The following is an 18638-nucleotide window of genomic DNA, read 5'->3' as shown; positions in this document are numbered from 1 at the left end:
GCAAGCTCCCTGACCCCCCCCCCCTCCGTTCCGCACTGCAGGAGGATTTTGAATGGAGTGGCCCCATTCTAGGGATCGGTTACCTAGGTATAGCGTTTGATTCAGGGTCCGTAACACTTAGGCCCTGTTCACACAGAGTTTTTTGCCACGGAAACCGCAGGGGAAAAAAAAAGGGCCAAAATCGCTTCCCATTGATTTCAATGGGAAGCGGAGGCGTTTTTTCATGCGAGCGGAAATAAACGCTCGCGGGAAAATGAAGCAACATTCTTTGGGGCGTTTCCGTCTCTGACCTCAAATTGACATCAATGGGAGGCAGATAAAACATTTTTAGTCAATAAAAATGTGCCAAACGCCGTTCTGGCAGTCCAAAATCTGCCTCAAAATTCCAGACGGAATTTTGACACTGATTTTTCGGCCTGCAAAATAACTCAGTGTGAACAGGCCCTTAATCTTCTCCACTGCATAGAGGTCTACCCCATCCACCGCCTGCCATAAAAATTACAAGTATTTTTTAAATACTTACATCCACAATGAGAAAATCCAGCCAGCACCAGGCATTCGTGAAATAAACTTTGAAGCCATAAGCAACCCACTTTAGCAACATTTCGATCACAAATATGTAGGAGAAGACTTTATCAGCATATTCTAACATAGTTTTGATAACTTTTCTCTGTTCAATGTAGATATCCTCAAATGCCTGTAAATAAAAAAAGCTATAAATTGTAAATCCTAATCTCCTGTATACCTTTACACTGCCATAGAAGTAAATTCTAAAATCCTGACCACGCTAGGGGGCACTTACTACACATAATATTAAATACAATGGGAGATGTATATATTCAGATGCAGTAAGCTCCCTCTAGTGCTGGCTGCAGGTAGACAGAATTATTTATTTCATATAACTTTATAGGTAAACCGGGTAATTGGAGCTCTGTAACATATAAAATAGATCCCCGACACTTTTAAGAATATGTTATGAAATTTAAAAGCAAAAAATGTTCCTATGCAGATTTCAAAAAAAATAATTCAGGTATATAGGACAGTATCAAGTAAAATTTCTAACTGCATGCAGCTTATTCCTATATCTTATAATGTGGTGACAGAGCCTCTTTAAGTGCCCTATCTTGTACATAAAGTGTTTTTTATTTAGAAAAACGATCATTTTTGACGGGAGTTATGACCTATTTTAGCTTTATGCTAATGAGTTTCTTAATTGACAACTGGGCGTGTTTTACTTTTTGACCGAGTAAAGAGAAGTGTATGACGCTGACCAATCAGTGACCAATCAGCGTCATACACTTCTCCCCATTCATTTACGCAGCACATAGTAATCTTACTAGATCACTATGTGTAGCCACATACACACACACACTAACGTTACTCAAGTGTCCTGACAGTGAATAGATATCACTACCAGCCAGGACATGATGTCTATTCAGAATCCTGACACTTCTACAATACAGCGCCGATCACATCATGTACAATATAGGGAACTTATAATGTGGTGACAGAGCCTCTTTAATGCAAATTTTAACAAATAGCCAATATACAAAAAATAAAACACTAAAATCACTACTTAATCTCAAAGGAACAATATCACTCAGTAGTTACCAAGGCTCCGCTACTGAGCAGGATCATGAAGATGATAAAGGTCTCAAACCAGTTATGTTCAACTATCTTGAAACAGGTTCTACGAATGTTCCACCAAAGCTTTCCCTTTTCAGTTTTGATGTCAACATACAGATATGGAAATCTTCGTACGCATGCTGAAAAAAACCGATAACTATTAATACAGATAGACGTCTTGTGACTGAACCAGACGGAAATGTTGGTCGAGTAATATCAGTGATAAAAGTCAATATGTATAATGGCATAACATATGGATATGCCATAACGGTCCCTCATTGGAATACCCCTTTAATTGGCCACTGATAACCAAGAGACAATATGGCAAAATTTTGATCTGCCATGTTTCACCTGGGAACAGTTGACTTACACAGCATCCATTAAACCCAATAATAAATCTGTCTTCAGTGAGCTCCCCCTAGTGGTGGCTGCAGACAGTTACCATTTTATCACTTAACTTGGGATGCTCTGAAGGATTTGGAGCTTGTAATGGAAAACAGAGCTCTGACCCCTATAAAGATATTTTATTAAATAAATCCGGTCAGAGATTTGGACCTATTTAGAGAACAATCTTCCTTCTTGCAGTTATTGGGTTTTCAAGGCAATACTCTTGTATTTAACATAAATTAGAAAGCCACCATACTTCATTCTTGGTCATTACGCCCACCTGTTTTTTTTGTTAGGTGAGCAACCACCATCTTACTCACAAGTTACTGGGGAACTATTGGTCCCTAGAGACATGAAATTGCATATCTATGTAAATCAATCCTCTTGTATTATGGAAACCATTACAGAGATAAGAGTTTGTAAATGTGCTGGTTTCTCTTCTCTTTTCTTGAAGCCTGTGTTCACCTGTTCATTGACGCATATACAATTATTCCACCAACCTTGACAAACTTATCACCAGAAGTATCTGACATACAGCTGCCAGGAGGAACTAAAAATCCTCCCCAGCCACCAGACAAAAAAATGTACCGTATAATTTGACGTTTATTGCTTAGGTTTTTAATAAAAGATTAGATCATAATTAGGGTAAAGTAACTTTCTCCGTCCCTCTTTTCATGATGTTGAAAAACCTAATAAAAAAATTTTTGAAGCAATAAATCATAATAAGGTCCCAAAACCCAGACCCTCTGCAGTTCTGCTGGTGTCTTGCAGCCATATTAGGACCATCTATAACCAGCCTAAGTGCAAGATTATTGTAACATTTCTGACTGTCATTGTTTTGAGAATACACTTTTTGCATTCCTTTAGGAATGCTTAGAACCTTTTATTGTCATATACAGTATTGGGACATTGTCAGGACAGGCGTGACTAGACCTCATTATATACAGTATTGGGACATTGTGGGGACAGGCGTGACTAGACCTTATTATATACAGTATTGGGACATTGTGGGGACAGGCGTGACTAGACCTCATTATATACAGTATTGGGATATTGTGGGGACAGGAGGTTCTAGGCATTATATACAATATTGGTTCATTGTGGGGACAGGAGACACTATGCATCATATACAGTATTGGGACCTTGTAGGGAAAGGAGGGTCTGCATCATATACAGTATTGGGTCATTGTGGGGACAGGAGGGTCTAGGCATTATATACAGTATTGGGACTAGGCATCATTATGAACAGCATTGGGACATTGTGGTGGGACATTGTGGAGACGGAGACACTAGACATTATTTACAGTATTGGGACAGGAGGGTCTATGCATTATATACAATATTGGGACAAAAGGGACTAGACAGTATGGGGACAGGAGACACTAGACATTATATACAGTATTGGGACATTGTGGGGACAGGAGACACTAGACAGCATAGGGACCCGAAGATCTAGGCATTAAATACTGTATTGGGACCTAGGAGGGACTAGGCATCATCATTATGAACAGTGTGGGGACAGGAGACACTAGACATCATATACAATATTGGGACATTGTAGGTACAGGAGGGACTAGACATTATATACAGTATTAGGACAGGAGGAACTAGACACGATTATATACTGTATTGGGACATTGTAGGGACTAGACATCATATACAGTATTGGGACAGGAGGGACTAGACATTATATACAGCATTGGCACATTGTGGGGACAGGAGGTTCTAGGCTTATATACAGTATAGGGACAGGAGGGACTAGGCATTATATACAGTATTGGCACATTGTGGGGACAGGTGGGACTAGGCATCATATACAGTATAGGGACAGGAGGGACTAGACATTATATACAGTATTGGGACAGGAGTGTCTAGATATCGTTATATACAGTATTGGGAAAGGAGGGACTAGGCATCATATGCAGTATGGGGACATTGTAGGGTCTATACCTCATTATATACAGGGTTGGGACATTGTGGGGACAGGAGACATTATATACAATATTGGGACATTGTGGGGACAGGAGGGTCTAGGCATTATATACAGTATTGGGACAGGAGGGACTTGGCATCATTATATACAGCATTGGGACATTGTAGGGACAGGGGTGTCTAGGCATCATATTACAGTATTGTAACGTGGGGACAGGAGGGACTAGATATTATATGCAGTATTGGGACATTGTAGGGACAGGTGGGTCTAGGCATCATGATATACAGTATTGGGACATTGTAGGGATGGGGGTCTAGGCATCATATACAGTGTCAGGACGTTGTGGGGACAGGAGTGTCTAGGCATCATATGCAGTATTGGGACATTGTGGGGGTCTAAGCATCCTATACAGTATTGGGACAGGAGGGACTAGACATTATATACAGTATTGGGACATTGTGGGGACAGGATGGGCTAGACATTATATACAGTATTGGGACATCGTAGGGACAGGAGGGTCTAGATATTATATACAGTGTGGGGACAGGATGGTCTAGGTATTATATACAGTATTAGGACATTGTAGGGACAGGGGGGTCTAGGCAGCATATACAGTATCGGGACGGGGCGGTCTAGGCATCATACAGTATCGGGACGTTGTGGGGACAGTAGGGACTAGGCATTACATACGTAATTGGGACATTGTAGGGACGGGGGTCTAGGCATCATATACAGTATTGGGACATTGTAGGGACAGGGGGGACTAGGCATCATATACAATATTGGGACATTGTGGGGACAGGAAGGTCTAGACATCATATACAGTATTGGAAGAGTAGACACTAGGCATTATATACAGTATTGGGACAGGGCGGTCTAGGCATCATATACGATATTGGGACATTGTGGGGACAGGGGGGACTAGGCATCATATACAATATTGGGACATTATGGGAACAGGAAGGACTAGACATTATATACAGTATTGGGACATTGTAGGGACAGGAGGGTCTAGGCATTATATACAGTATTGGGACATTGCGGGGACAGGAGGTACTAGGCATTATTATATACATTGTAGGGACAGGAGGGTCTAGACATCATTATATACAGTATTTGGACAGGAAGGACAAGACATTATACACAGTATTGGGACATTGTAGGGACAGGAGGGTCTAGGTATTATATGCAGTATTGGGACAGGAGGGACTAGGCATCATTATATACAGCATTGGGACATTCTAGATGCTGGAGGATCTAGGCGTTATATATAGAGTTGGGACATTGTGGGGAGAGGAAGGTCTAGGTATTATATACAGTATTAGGACATTGTAGGGACAGGGGGGTCTAGGCATCATATACAGTATTGGGACATTGTGGGGACAGGAGACACTAGGCATCATTATATACAGTATTGGAACATTGTAGGGACAGGAGGGACTAGACATATACAGTATTGGGACAGGAGGGACTAGACATTATATACAGTATTGGGACAGGAGGGACTAGGCATTATATACTGTATTGGGACATTGTGGGGACAGGAGGGACTTGACATTATATACAGTATTGGGACAGGATGGACTAGGCATTATATACCGTATTGGGACATTGTGGGGACAGGAGGGTCTAGGCATCATATACAGTATTGGGACATTGTGGGGACAGGAGACACTAGGCATCATTATATACAGTATTGGAACATTGTAGGGACAGGAGGGACTAGACATATACAGTATTGGGACAGGAGGGACTAGACATTATATACAGTATTGGGACAGGAGGGACTAGGCATTATATACTGTATTGGGACATTGTGGGGACAGGAGGGACTTGACATTATATACAGTATTGGGACAGGATGGACTAGGCATTATATACCGTATTGGGACATTGTGGGGACAGGAGGGTCTAGGCATCATATACAGTATTGGGACATTGTAGGGACAGGAGACACTAGGCATCATTATATACAGTATTGGGACATTGTAGGAACAGGAGGGACTAGACATATACAGTATTGGGACAGGAGGGACTAGACATTATATACAGTATTGGGACAGGAGGGACTAGGCATTATATACCGTATTGGGACATTGTGGGGACAGGAGGGACTAGACATTATATACAGTATTGGGACAGGATGGACTAGGCATTATATACCGTATTGGGACATTGTGGGAAGAGGAAGGTCTAGGCATCATATACAGTATCAGGACATTGTGGGGACAGGAGGGTCTGGGCATTATATACAGTATTGGGACATTGTAGGGACAGGAGGGTCTAAAGCATATAGTCAGATACAGAACTAGGACCCTATAGGGACCAGAGGGTCTAGGCATAGTGAGATACAGTATTAGGAGGGTCTAGACATTATATACAGTATTGGGACGTTGTGGGGTCAAGGCTTAGTGAGATACAGTATTAGGAGGGTCTAGGCATTATATACAGTATTAGGAGGGTCTAGGCATTATATACAGTATTAGGAGGGTCTAGACATTATATACAGTATTGGGACGTTGTGGGGTCAAGGCTTAGTGAGATAGAGTATTAGGAGGGTCTAGGCATAGTGAGATACAGTATTAGGAGGGTCTAGGCATAGTGAGACACAGTATTAGGAGGGTCTAGGCATAGTGAGATACAGTATTAGGAGGGTCTAGGCATAGTGAGATACAGTATTAGGAGGGTCTAGACATTATATACAGTATTAGGAGGGTCTAGGCATTATATACAGTCTTAGGAGGGTCTAGGCATTATATACAGTATTAGGAGGGTCTAGGCATTATATACAGTATTAGGAGGGTCTAGGCATTATATACAGTATTAGGAGGGTCTAGGCATTATATACAGTATTAGGAGGGTCTAGGCATAGTGAGATACCGTATTAGGAGGGTCTAGACATTATATAGATTATTGGGACGTTGTAGGGTCTAGGCATAGTGAGATACAGTATTAGGAGTGTCTAGACATTATATAGAGTATTAGGAGGGTCTAGGCATAGTGATATACAGTATTGGGAGGTTCTAGGGATAGTGAAATACTGTATTAGGAGGGTCTAGGCATTATATACAGTATTAGGAGGGTCTAGGCATTATATACAGTATTAGGAGGGTCTAGGCATAGTGAGATACAGTATGAGGCATTATCATATTATAAATGAAAATCCTTCAGAATTATTCATTTTTGGCACAGTTGTTGGTCTCCAGATCTAGACGTGCCAAACCCATTCAGATCATAGGGGTTTCTGGATAACTGATTTGACTGCAATATTTTTTGTACCTTCTGTAAAGCACTCGTCTGGTCCTTCCTCCTCTTTATGTTCTAAGGCTTCTTCCTCCTCCTCTGGCTCCGGAGGTCTATAATCTGCTGTGCTGCACGCTGACGTACCATCATAAAACATCTTCTACAGGGACAGTAAAAAAGAAGTTAGTGAAGAAGAATGAACAAGTCTTAAGGACGGTGTCATAGAAGTCACAGATATAATCCAGAAGATTAAAAGAAATCATCATCAGACAATTCTACGCCCCGCTGCTCATACACCGAGATGCCGGAACTCCGAGGGACTACCTGCTTGGGACGGTTTGTGTTGAATGGCAGATTAAAGGGATTTTATTATATTCCAGAATTCTTGGCTTCACAACAATATAGTAGGTTTATCCAGATCGCTATGGGCTAGCCAAACCCATTGGACAGTGGCGTCGCCCCAGGCTGGAACATTTTTTCTTGAAGTGAACAATATTCTTAATATATTTACTGGTGTCTCTAGTAGACTTTGTGTTTCTATTCCTCACCATTTCAGAGATCTTTGCTTGCAGTCCATGAATGGAAATAGTCTTGGTTTCGACCCATAGGCTTATGCAGATCTAATACCTCTCACAGCTGAGAAGTATTATCTATTCAATCTACACAATATTCTGTGAGCTAAACAGTCTGGACTACAATTTATTTGTAATGACACATTGTAACAAACGATCAGGACAAGAAAAAAAATGTATGCTGGTAATGTGTCTAGCCCGCAACTTATTTAATAAACTGCATACAATTGTAGCAAACCTTCAAAAGTAAGTTCTGAATATAAACAATATTTCCATTCACTGTCAGCAAGTAGAGATCTTTAAAATGGTGAGAAACAAAACACAAAAGTATATTAGAAAGATGCAGAAATGTTTATTATATAAAATGATTCAGCTTTTTAAAAGGGGTTATCTGGTTATTTAAAACTTAGGATAGGTCATCAATATTAGATCGGTTGGGGTCCGACTCTTGGCACCCCCGATCAGCTGTTTAAAGGGGCCGTGGCGCTCCAGCGTGCACGGTGTCCCCTTCTTTGGTTACCAGGCACAGCTCCGTACTTTTAGTGAATGGGACTGAGCTGTAATACCAAGCATGGCCGCTACTAAAAGTATGGAGGTGGGTAAACAAAGGTGGTGACCGGCGGTGGTGCCGAGAGTCGGACCCTCACCGATCTAATATTGAGGATATGCCAAGTTCATTCCTACTGGCTCCAAGTTCATGGTTGTAAGTCTGTCCACACCTGATCTGCAGTATCCGCACTGAATGTGATCACAGACCAGGAGCTGCAAATCACATATATGTGACAACTGTTACATCACTGCTCGAGAGGAGGTTCTGGCTTTACCATGTGCTATAATTTACCTACTGTAGATGAACCATTATGAGCTGGCCATCTACCACCTTATCACTAAGCTATATTGTGTCCCATGTACGTGATATAAAACACATAATACATCAGATAACTAATATCTACATGTATTATATATGTAATAATACAAAATGCAGCGGTAAAGAGGCTCTCCACAAATCCTGCCCTGTAGACAATGGCCTTACCTTGGGTTTTATTACCATCTCCTCAAATTCTGACTGAGTGCTGATGTCATCGGTATCAGGAACATCCAGATCAGACTCTTCAGATGCTATGGGCACTTCTATCCTGTAGTGCGGGTTGTTAATCAGGTTAATATGATCTAACTCAGTCATGATATAACGTGGCCTTTTCATCGGGGCATCAACAACTGGACTTTCAGCCTTGGGCTCCTCTTCAGTCTCTATGTGGTTTAGCGCAAAACTCTCTTTATTTACATCCCCATTCTCTTCCTCTCCCTCCTTGTTCTGATCTTTCTTCTTCAATGGCAGCAAGGAAATGGCCGTTTTCTTTATGAAGTCGATGCCCCTAGTGATCCTCCCTATAGCAATCTGTAGGTTATTCATCTCCCCATCATCATCAGAGGCTGTGAGGTTGTCAGCGCTAAAGGAGCTCAGCAACAAAGCCAAGAACAGGTTCAAAACCTGGAAACAGAACCAGAGGCCATACAGAATTAGTGTTTACTATAGTAAAATAGATGAACATACATCGTCACCCTATATAGCAACATGGGGGTGCTCACTACATCCTACCGCCATATGCATCTATATGTATTTAAAGGGGTTTTCCCAATGACATCACCTATCCACAGGATAAATGTATGATCACTGGGACCCCCACGATCACCGCAGGGAGGAGTTTTAATGGAGCGGCTGTTGAGCACGTATACTGCCATTCCATTCAAAGTTTATGGGTCCGATGGAGATCTGTTTGAGTGATCACATGCTTTTGTCGGGATCTGAATGATTCATTCAGTCATATGAAGCGCTGTTGGAGTATATAGATACAGGTTGCCTCATTTTCTTTGCATTGTCATAGAAGAATCAGGATGGTTTCCGCAGAGGTGTAACTTGAAGCTTCTAAGCCCCAATGCAAAATCTATAAACGCCTCCATCTACTATTTGACTTTTATAAAACTGGTGTTCTCGTATGTGGCAGAGGGGGCTTTGCGCCCCCATCAGGTACCTGCTTCTTCTGCACCCCATCTATAGCTATGACTTTGGGCTTCGGCTCCCAAACAATAAAACAAGGCTATCTCAGTAAGTATATGCGTGTGTTTTTCTCTAATGCACTCCTGGAGGAGGAAAGGAAGAATCTATCATGGGACTCAACGTCTTCAACAACTGTGTATACTATACAATTGCCTTTCAACATTTGCGCTGCCTCCACATTACTGTTCTGAGTCCCGTCAGGGTTTCCATTTAGCGCCCAGGTATTCTTGGCGGCAAGAATAGTGCGGACTAGGTTTGCCACCAAAAATACTGGTACCTTAACACTAAAATCAAGGGGGCCTATCCATGTCCATTTGGATTCATCTGAAAATGAATCCATCTTAGCGCCATGATTATTTTTTTCTGAAACTGCGCCAGACTTGTCTTCATATTGTGTCTGGTATTACAGCGCAAAGCTGCAATACCAAACACAGCCCATGGACAAAAGTGGCGCGGTTTGTCGGGAAAAAAAATATATTTTTTTATAATCTTGGCTAATTTAAGGATTTAATGACAATATTTCATTCGGATTTGTGTATGGACTGAAGGCCAAAAGCAAATGTGATAGAGAAGTCAACTGGTACAAGGGATATATGATGCAGAGATTTAAATAGCATCTTTATATATGTATCTCATCTCCCCATATCTGCAATATCTGCATTATACCCCAGGACACCTTCCTCTAGTTTTCTATTTTCCATGCGGGCAGGATTACTTTGCTACTTGAGTTGCTTCCCTTAAATCCTATTATAACTTTAAAGTAATGCTGGAGGAAATGTCTGGCTGCTTAGAATAGAGCTTTACTAATGGTTTGTCCAGCTGCCAAGGTGTTACTATTCCGCTCTCAGGTCTGTCAGAACCTGGGCTCATGCACATCAATTCACAGCACACAGTTCTCTGCATCTTTAGCAGCAAATGACCCCTAAAAGAGGCCGATCAAACAGCCTTAAAGTATATTCTCCCATGGATCCATTTGAGGTTTGGCTCAATCATATCAGTGGTGAGCGGTAATATCTCGCCGTCACTTCATGCTTTATAGTGATTTATGCTTCAGCCCAGTTCTTGCTTTATATCTCATTCAAAAATATCTCTTCTGCCTATTTAAAAAGTGTTTGTATATATTGTATTTCATGGGTGCAGCTTGGATTATTTGGAGCCTATTACTAAAGGCCCTATTACACGAGCCGATGATCGGAGCGTTCATGTGAACGTTAGTTTCCGATCATTGTACTTTGTAAACAGGGCAACGATCAGCCGATGAACGAGCAAATGCTGGTTCATCGGCTGATTGTATCTTTTATGCTGCAAGAAATAGTCGGCAACACATCTCCCGGTGTAAACAGGGAGACTCGCTGCGGACAGGATAGAAATGTATGGGGACGAGTGATCGTAGTAATGAGCGCTCCTCTCCATACATAAACAATCATTGCTCCTTGCAAAAGGAGCAAACAAGCGCCGATCAATGATCTATCGTTGATCGGTGTTTTTTCATGGCCCATATTGGACTGTGTTATAGGACCTTTGGGCTACATCTGGGCCTTACTAAGCATGCTACCATATAGAAATGATCACATCTATATACAGTAATGTTCAACAAAATAGCAGTCCAACATCACTAACCTAATAAATCAATGTTTTGTGATATTTCTACATAGCAAATAATTTACTTGTAAGTGTTGTAGAGTAGTAGAAAAAAAACAGATGCAACAATTAGGACACGCGGCCGCTCATTCTGAATGATTGAAAGGGGCATGGTTTGGTATAACAGGTGTAAATTTTGGCCCTTATTTATGGTAGGAGGGTGGCAAATGTGGCACATGTTGGTTATAGTGCATTTCCTTCTGAAATACTGGGGAAAAGTGGTCGTTCCAGACATTGTTCTGATAAAAAGGGACTTTGATTAAAAAGTTGATTGGAGAGGGAAAAACATATAGAGAAGTGCAGCAAATTATAGGCTGCTCCGCTAAAATAATCACAAATACCTAGAAGGGGCAACGAAACCCTGAAAGATGCCGAAGGAAGCCGGGAACTACTGTTCGAATAATGGCCAAAATGGCAAAGGCTCAGCCAATGATCACCTCCAGAAAGATCAAAGAAGATGCGAAGTTCCCAGTGAGCACTACTACAATCAGAAGACCATTAAGTGAAGCCACATTACCAGCAAGAATGCCCCGCAAAGTCCCGTTGTTGAAAACAAAAGACATGTCCTGAATAGGTTCAAATTTGCCAAGGAATACATTGACTGGCCCAAAGAGAAATTACACAAAATTGGTCTTTTTGGATCTAGTGGCCACAGACAGTATGTCAGACGACGCCCGAGCACTGAATTTAGGCCACAGTACACTATGAAGACCGTAAAGCAAGGTGCTGCAAAATTATGATATGGGGATGTTTCTCATACGATGGTGTTGGGCCTATTTATCATATACAAGGGATCATGGATCAGTTTGAATATATCAAAATACTTGAGATTACGTTGCCCTATGCCGAAGAAGAAATGCCCTTGAAATGGATGTCCCAACACGACAATGACCCAAAACACACCAGTAAGCGAACAACATTTTGGTTACAAACAAACCGGATTGGGGTAATGGAGTGGCAGCCCAATCCCCTGGCCTCAATCCCATGGAGAACTTGTGGGTGACTTGTGAATGCGGTTTATGAGGCAAAACCCAAAAACGCAGAAGAACTGGGGAATGTCGTCCAATCTTCCTGGACTGGATCCTGTTCTGAGGTGCCAGAAATTGTGGACTCCATACAACACAGATGTCAAGCCGTTCTTTTCAGTTTATACATTATATTTTTAATGAAATTGCTGGCACTGCTGTTTTTAGAACGGTCTAATATTCCTTTTTCTTTACTTTCTGTAAAGGATTAACACAGACCGGATACATTTTGTTCTAGTTTTGATTTGGAATTGAATGTGTTGCATTTCCAGTGCATTTAGGCAAATAAAAGTTATGATTTTGCACTTTATTTGCTTTTTTTTTTTAAACTCTGTGGTATTTTTTATTTTTTTTTAACACTAATGTACATCATAAATTATATCGATTAGTAAGTAGAAATGACTCTACCCTACATAGACCAGTTGCATAAACACATAGTCCAGCATTTTGCATGGTTCGTTAGTCTTTGGGTCCCAAAGTAGTTGGGGGTTCAGCGGCTATTGCTTCCTCTGCAACTCCTGTAGCTATACCACTGCAACTTAGATCCCTGAGGGACCTAGGACCAGGATTAACAAATCTCCCGATAGGATTATGCTACAGGTTGAACCACTATTTTGGAATACATTAAAGAATTAGCGCTATGTATAAAATCAGAGATACAGTATACGCCTATAGCAGGCCAACGGCACCGTAAATATTTCCTCACACGCAATAATATTAAATATAACACTTACCACTAAGTTACCAACCACCATGACCATCATGAATACAACGAGACACATGGCTTGTCCCGCCACCTCCATACAGTCCCACATGGTCTCAATCCACTCCCCACACAGGATCCGGAAAACAATGAGGAAGGAGTGGAAGAAGTCATGCATGTGCCACCGGGGAAGAACACAGTCCGAGTTGATTTTGCAAACACATTCCTTATAGCTCTTTCCAAAAAGCTGCATCCCAACCACTGCAAAGATGAAGACGATGATGGCCAGGACCAGCGTGAGATTCCCAAGGGCGCCCACCGAGTTACCAATGATTTTGATGAGCATGTTCAACGTGGGCCAAGACTTAGCAAGTTTGAAGACCCTGAGCTAGAAGGATAAAAACATATACGAGTTATTACAAACAGGATAAACATATAAAACGATATCAATAGTCTCTTAGAAACTCGATTCCGCTTAGGGAACAGTTGGACATTTTTTTTTTCTACGACTAGACAGACACAAATAATATTTTTACGCAGATGTCTCAAGTTGGGTTCAGGACTTACCAGACGGAAGGAGCGCAACACTGACAGACCTTCCACATTGGCTAGACCAAGCTCCACCAAACTCAGGGTGACTATTATACTGTCAAAGATGTTCCATCCCACCTGGAAGTAGTAATATGGATCCAGGGCAATCACCTTGAAGAACATTTCAGCTGCAAATATGCCAGTGAAAACCTGGAAAAGTGTAGAAAATTTAAATTGACCTATTTAATGCTGCCACTATATAAAGTTATTATTTTTATTATTATATATAAAAATATATAAGAAATTATTTTTTTTGGACCAGTAATTTCTTTATTACAGATCATACCAACAGACCTCAGCAGAAATCAGGTCATACTCTGGAAAACTTGAGAAAGCTACTCACGGGAAGGCAACAAAACAAAAATGTAGATTTTTCTAGGAAGTCTGAAAGTCTCTTTTTAATAAAGAAATACATGAAACATATTTTGAAATAATAAAACAAAAATAAAAATGTCAAAACTTGGGTCTCCTTTATTATTTTTGTTTACGGTGCAATATAAAATCTGGCCACTAGAGGGCAAAGTGGACTAGACTAGAAATCATGTGTCTCAATCGGTTTAGATGTCAATTGGGTCAAAGAAAATCCCCCCCCCCCCCCGGGCCAGATTATGGGGAGTGCAGAAGGGGGAAATTAACCTGGGACTTTCATCTAGTAGGGCAGAGTTGCCAACCTGATTACGTATGTACAAATTGGAAAACCATAATGAGTTATAGATTATGAATTATATAGATTAATCTATGTCTATATTTTAGAACACTGAACTAAATACAGCAGCATGTACGGTGACCTGTAAAATGATCATTTCAATCACAGTGATCTCTACAAGCTCCTCTACCTTCCAAAAACTCACGGACGCATCAATTTTTTCCCCACAAACACTGGGAAAAAAAGTGCCATATTTTTATGGACTGTCCAGGAATTCAGGGACGGTGGCAACCCTGATCTAATGGCCGCCACCACAACCCTCAGGATGATTGACAGCCGGGGCTAAACCTAGAACATGAGCACTGTTATCTGAGAAGGGTATAGCACGGTTATATAGGCATTGTATGGCAGTCTTATTAGGGCACTATTATATAGTTGCTATATGGGCATTAGGGTCAGATTATTTTGGGCACTGTATGGTGGTTTTATTTGGGCTTTGCATGGGAATCTTCTTATTGTGCTACTGTATGTCATCTTTTAGGATACTGTAACTGTATCTGGCTGCTTCCTTTCCTTACAAAAACTGTAGCCGCACAATGTATAGACCAGGGGTCTCCATAGACCATGATCTGGCCCTGTATCCCCATACTTAGAATGCTTAATACCCTACATTTTAAATCCCTCACATAAACACCCCCCCCCCCCCAAGGATCAGTAGACACTTACCAGATTCCCCACGTATAGCACATTCTCAAACTGCTCGGTCATTGGATAATGTTCCATAGCCATGAAAAGTGTGTTGAGAACAATACAGATGGTGATCCCAAGGTCTACAAACGGATCCATGACCACAAACTTTAAAAACTCCTTAAGCTGCACCCAGAGTTTACAGCAGTCCCAAATCAAGAAGCGGTTTGAAAACTTGTACCACCAAGGTGGACACTGCTGCTGAGCCTCCTCTAGTTCTGAATGAAGGAAGACATTGAGCCAGATTACGAAGATATAGACAATGGAGAATAATAGATGTGAATATTATATGTGTTTGAACAAATTATATTATAAGTCTTTCCCTACCGATTTGTTCTAGAAGGGCTTGGATGAGGCATAGCTGTGAGAGGGAGCCGTCTCCCATGTCCTGGAGTTAATATTGAAATTCCCCTGACCCCAATAAGTGACGTTTAGCTTATCTTATTCTGCAAAAATGTTGGATAAATTACTAATCTCTTATAACCTCCGTCAGTAGTACTTAAGACGGTCTTTGGGGTTGAGCTGCAATACCAGACACACCCTATGGACAAAGGTGGCGCTGCCCCCCCACCCAAAAAAAAAAAAAAAGACTATTTTTTTTCATTTTGGATAACCCTTTTTGGAAACCACAGGTTGGGGCAGCAAAATCACTGGATAACCAAGCCAGAACCAAATGGCACCAGTGACTAAGCAAAAAAAAAAAAAAGGACTAAGGCACCAAATTACTGGACGCACAGGTTTACATTTGTCTTGGGTACCTGATTCTTATCCGAATCCTTGCTTATATAGGATAAACGATGATCCACAAGAATGTTATATACAAGATAACAGATACCATAGTGATATCTGCCCAATCTATGAACAGTGTCTTACTATGCAACATATGGATGAACTGTGAATACCGATCTAGGAGACTAGGTGTACAACATTGGTGTTAAATACCTTCCCATTGCACAGACCTTCTATCATGGCTTCAGAGACAACACTGACAGAACTGCCCGCTCTCTTTTCTAATGTCGGTTCCTTCAAATACATCTTGGAGTTCTTCTCAAGATCAGTATTTACCGAGCTGGCCTGGGAACAAGGAGAAGACATAGGTGGTCACTGCAAGCTGGGATGGGTTAGGTTTAAATAATATATCAAATTAAGTAAGTAGCGATGGATTAATGTCTGTAGGTTTTTTGCAATTTCTATGAAATTTTTTTTTTTTAAAATAGTCACTTTATTCTTGCTCTGAGCTATGGTCCGGGGCTCAGTGCTTAGCACTGGGGTCCCGAGTTTGAATTTGACCAAAGGTAACATCTGCATGGAGTTTTTTATGTTTTTGCATGAGTTTACTCCGGGTTTCCCGGCTTCCTCCACACTCCAAGAACATACAGATAGATTAATGGGCCTATAAAAAAAAAAAAAAAAGCGTCCCTAGAGTTTATTCATGAGATAGGGAAATTATATTGGGAGCCGTATTGGACATCGGGACATGCTGAATAGGAAGAAAGATAAGATATAAGTTTTTTAATAAGTAAATGTAGCATCCTTATTGTTCCCCCTAAGACACAGACCCCAATTTTTACCAATCAGGCTGAGTAAAAATAAGACATTCGAAATCTTTATACTATTTTCACATAGAGGAAACGTCATGGGACGCACATCTTCATCTATAGAACCAACTGTTTCTATCACCACTCGGGGTATTACTCGTCCATTACAGTCCATCTTCTCTCGGTCTTCTTCTGCTAAATCCATATCTGTTGATTTTTTTCTTTCTTCATTGACAAGTCCCACAGAGGCCATGCTGGCTTTCTGAAACAAAAATAGTAATAGCTGTACTAGATATCAATACATTAGAGATAATGAAGATCAGGACACTAAACCGTGCGTCAGTAAGAGTAACTGTAGTTCTGTGTCTCAACCAATCAGTGGCATCATACAGGGCATGGGCAAACTTAGAGGGGGCTTCCTAATATTCGGAAATACCTTTCTAAACAGATCAGGAAAAACAGAGTTAAAGGCGTTTTCCCATAATCAACATTTATCACCTATCCACAGGATAGGGAAAAAAAAATATCTTATCGGAGGGGGTCCGACCGCTGGAACTGGGGCCCCGACCGATCATTTTTTATTTTTTTTTCATTTTAAAGGGGTTTTTCCATAATCCATATTAATCACCTATCCATATAAATATCTGATTGGTGGGGGTCCGACCACTGGGACCGGGACCCGTACCGACCACAAGAACGGGCTTACCTTGCCCTTCCTGGGAGCCCCATAGGAATGGAGCGGTAGTGCGCATGCTCGACCACCGCTCCATTCATTTCTATGGGGCTGCCGAGCACTATCTTCGGCAGCTCCATAGAAATTAATGGAGCGGTGGCCGAGCATGCGCGCTACTACTTTTATTCCTATAGGTTCCCAGGAACAGCAAGGTAAGCCCGTTCTTGTGGTCGGTACGGGTCCCGGTCCCAGTGGTCGGACCCCCACCAATCAGATATTTATATGGATAGGTGATTAATATGGATTATGGAAAAACCCCTTTAAAATGAAAAAAAAATAAAAAAATGGGTTGCTCACCGATGATGATTTTTATTTTATGGAGTTTAAAAGGCGCTGTATAAATCTCTGTATGAGCTCCCTCTAGTGAAAGCTGCAGGCAGACAGAATTTTATAATCTCTCTGGATGGTTGTGTTAAGGGAAGCAGGGGATTTGGAGCTTTGTACGAGAAAACCCCTGATCTTTTTAGATGAACGAAAATTAAATAAAAATCGGTACACTTTCCTGCCCTGGACCACTTTCAATAACCCCTTCACCTTCCTAACCTATATAATAATAAACAATAGAATTATATTATTATTATTATTATGAAGTGTTACTAAATAAACCTCGTTAGACCACCAAGGCTAATGGAAATCAAAATTAACTCCTTCACCACACTAGAGAACGAGAGATACTAGGTATAAACCGCTAAGACACCCTATACCCCCAGGAATATTACAGGAATGCGATCACTAAGCCTAAAACCTCCCTATGTAAAAATATGTAATGTAGTACATTTAGAAAATGTGAGTATAAATCGGGAGTGGAGAAGGAGAATTTTGCAGTCTCTGTCGTGGGCACCGAGGCATTTGGTAAAAACCCCCACTTTAAATATTCTGCATTTGGTTGAATTCACATTGAAGATGTAATACATTTTTACGTGTGCGTTAATAGTACCCCCTTCTAGCAGTTATATACCAGGTGAAGATAGGAAGCATTCCTGGAAAACATGTTTTTCTGATCCTACTAGATTATTCCCATGTATCAGATTGGACAAGTCTAAATATGGGGCCATCTTCACCTTCAGAAGCTACGACTATCCAAGCTGTCAATGTGGCATTGCCAGAGGTTTCCATGTCAACAACATATTCCAGATCGGTAAAATTGTATTTTCAACCTATCCCGCCGAATCCTCACGTCTTCTCTAAACAATA

The 18638-nt window shown here is 41.1% G+C and overlaps 1 protein-coding gene across 3 annotated transcripts in view; it reads right to left on the bottom strand.

Moving 5' to 3' along the window:
- Positions 1-18638, bottom strand: part of SCN4A (sodium voltage-gated channel alpha subunit 4) — a 44635-nt gene that overhangs the window by 12668 nt on the left and 13329 nt on the right. Inside the window, exons 10-18 of one of the 3 annotated variants that reach the window (XM_075845764.1) lie at positions 16819-16973; positions 16133-16242; positions 15153-15391; positions 13757-13930; positions 13221-13577; positions 8795-9253; positions 7226-7349; positions 1612-1766; positions 524-697 (exon numbers count right to left, since the gene is read on the bottom strand). In XM_075845764.1, coding sequence (XP_075701879.1) covers positions 524-697; positions 1612-1766; positions 7226-7349; positions 8795-9253; positions 13221-13577; positions 13757-13930; positions 15153-15391; positions 16133-16242; positions 16819-16973 — 1947 coding nt within the window. Of the gene's footprint in view, positions 1-523; positions 698-1611; positions 1767-7225; positions 7350-8794; positions 9254-13220; positions 13578-13756; positions 13931-15152; positions 15392-16132; positions 16248-16818; positions 16974-18638 lie in introns of all 3 variants that reach the window. The other 2 variants (XM_075845762.1, XM_075845763.1) reach the window with 2 other exon arrangements.

This window comes from Rhinoderma darwinii, chromosome 13 (assembly GCF_050947455.1).
Source record: "Rhinoderma darwinii isolate aRhiDar2 chromosome 13, aRhiDar2.hap1, whole genome shotgun sequence".
Taxonomy (NCBI): domain Eukaryota; kingdom Metazoa; phylum Chordata; class Amphibia; order Anura; family Rhinodermatidae; genus Rhinoderma; species Rhinoderma darwinii.
The sequence above is the reverse complement of the archived record's forward strand: the minus strand, read 5'-3'. Positions and strand labels throughout refer to the sequence as shown.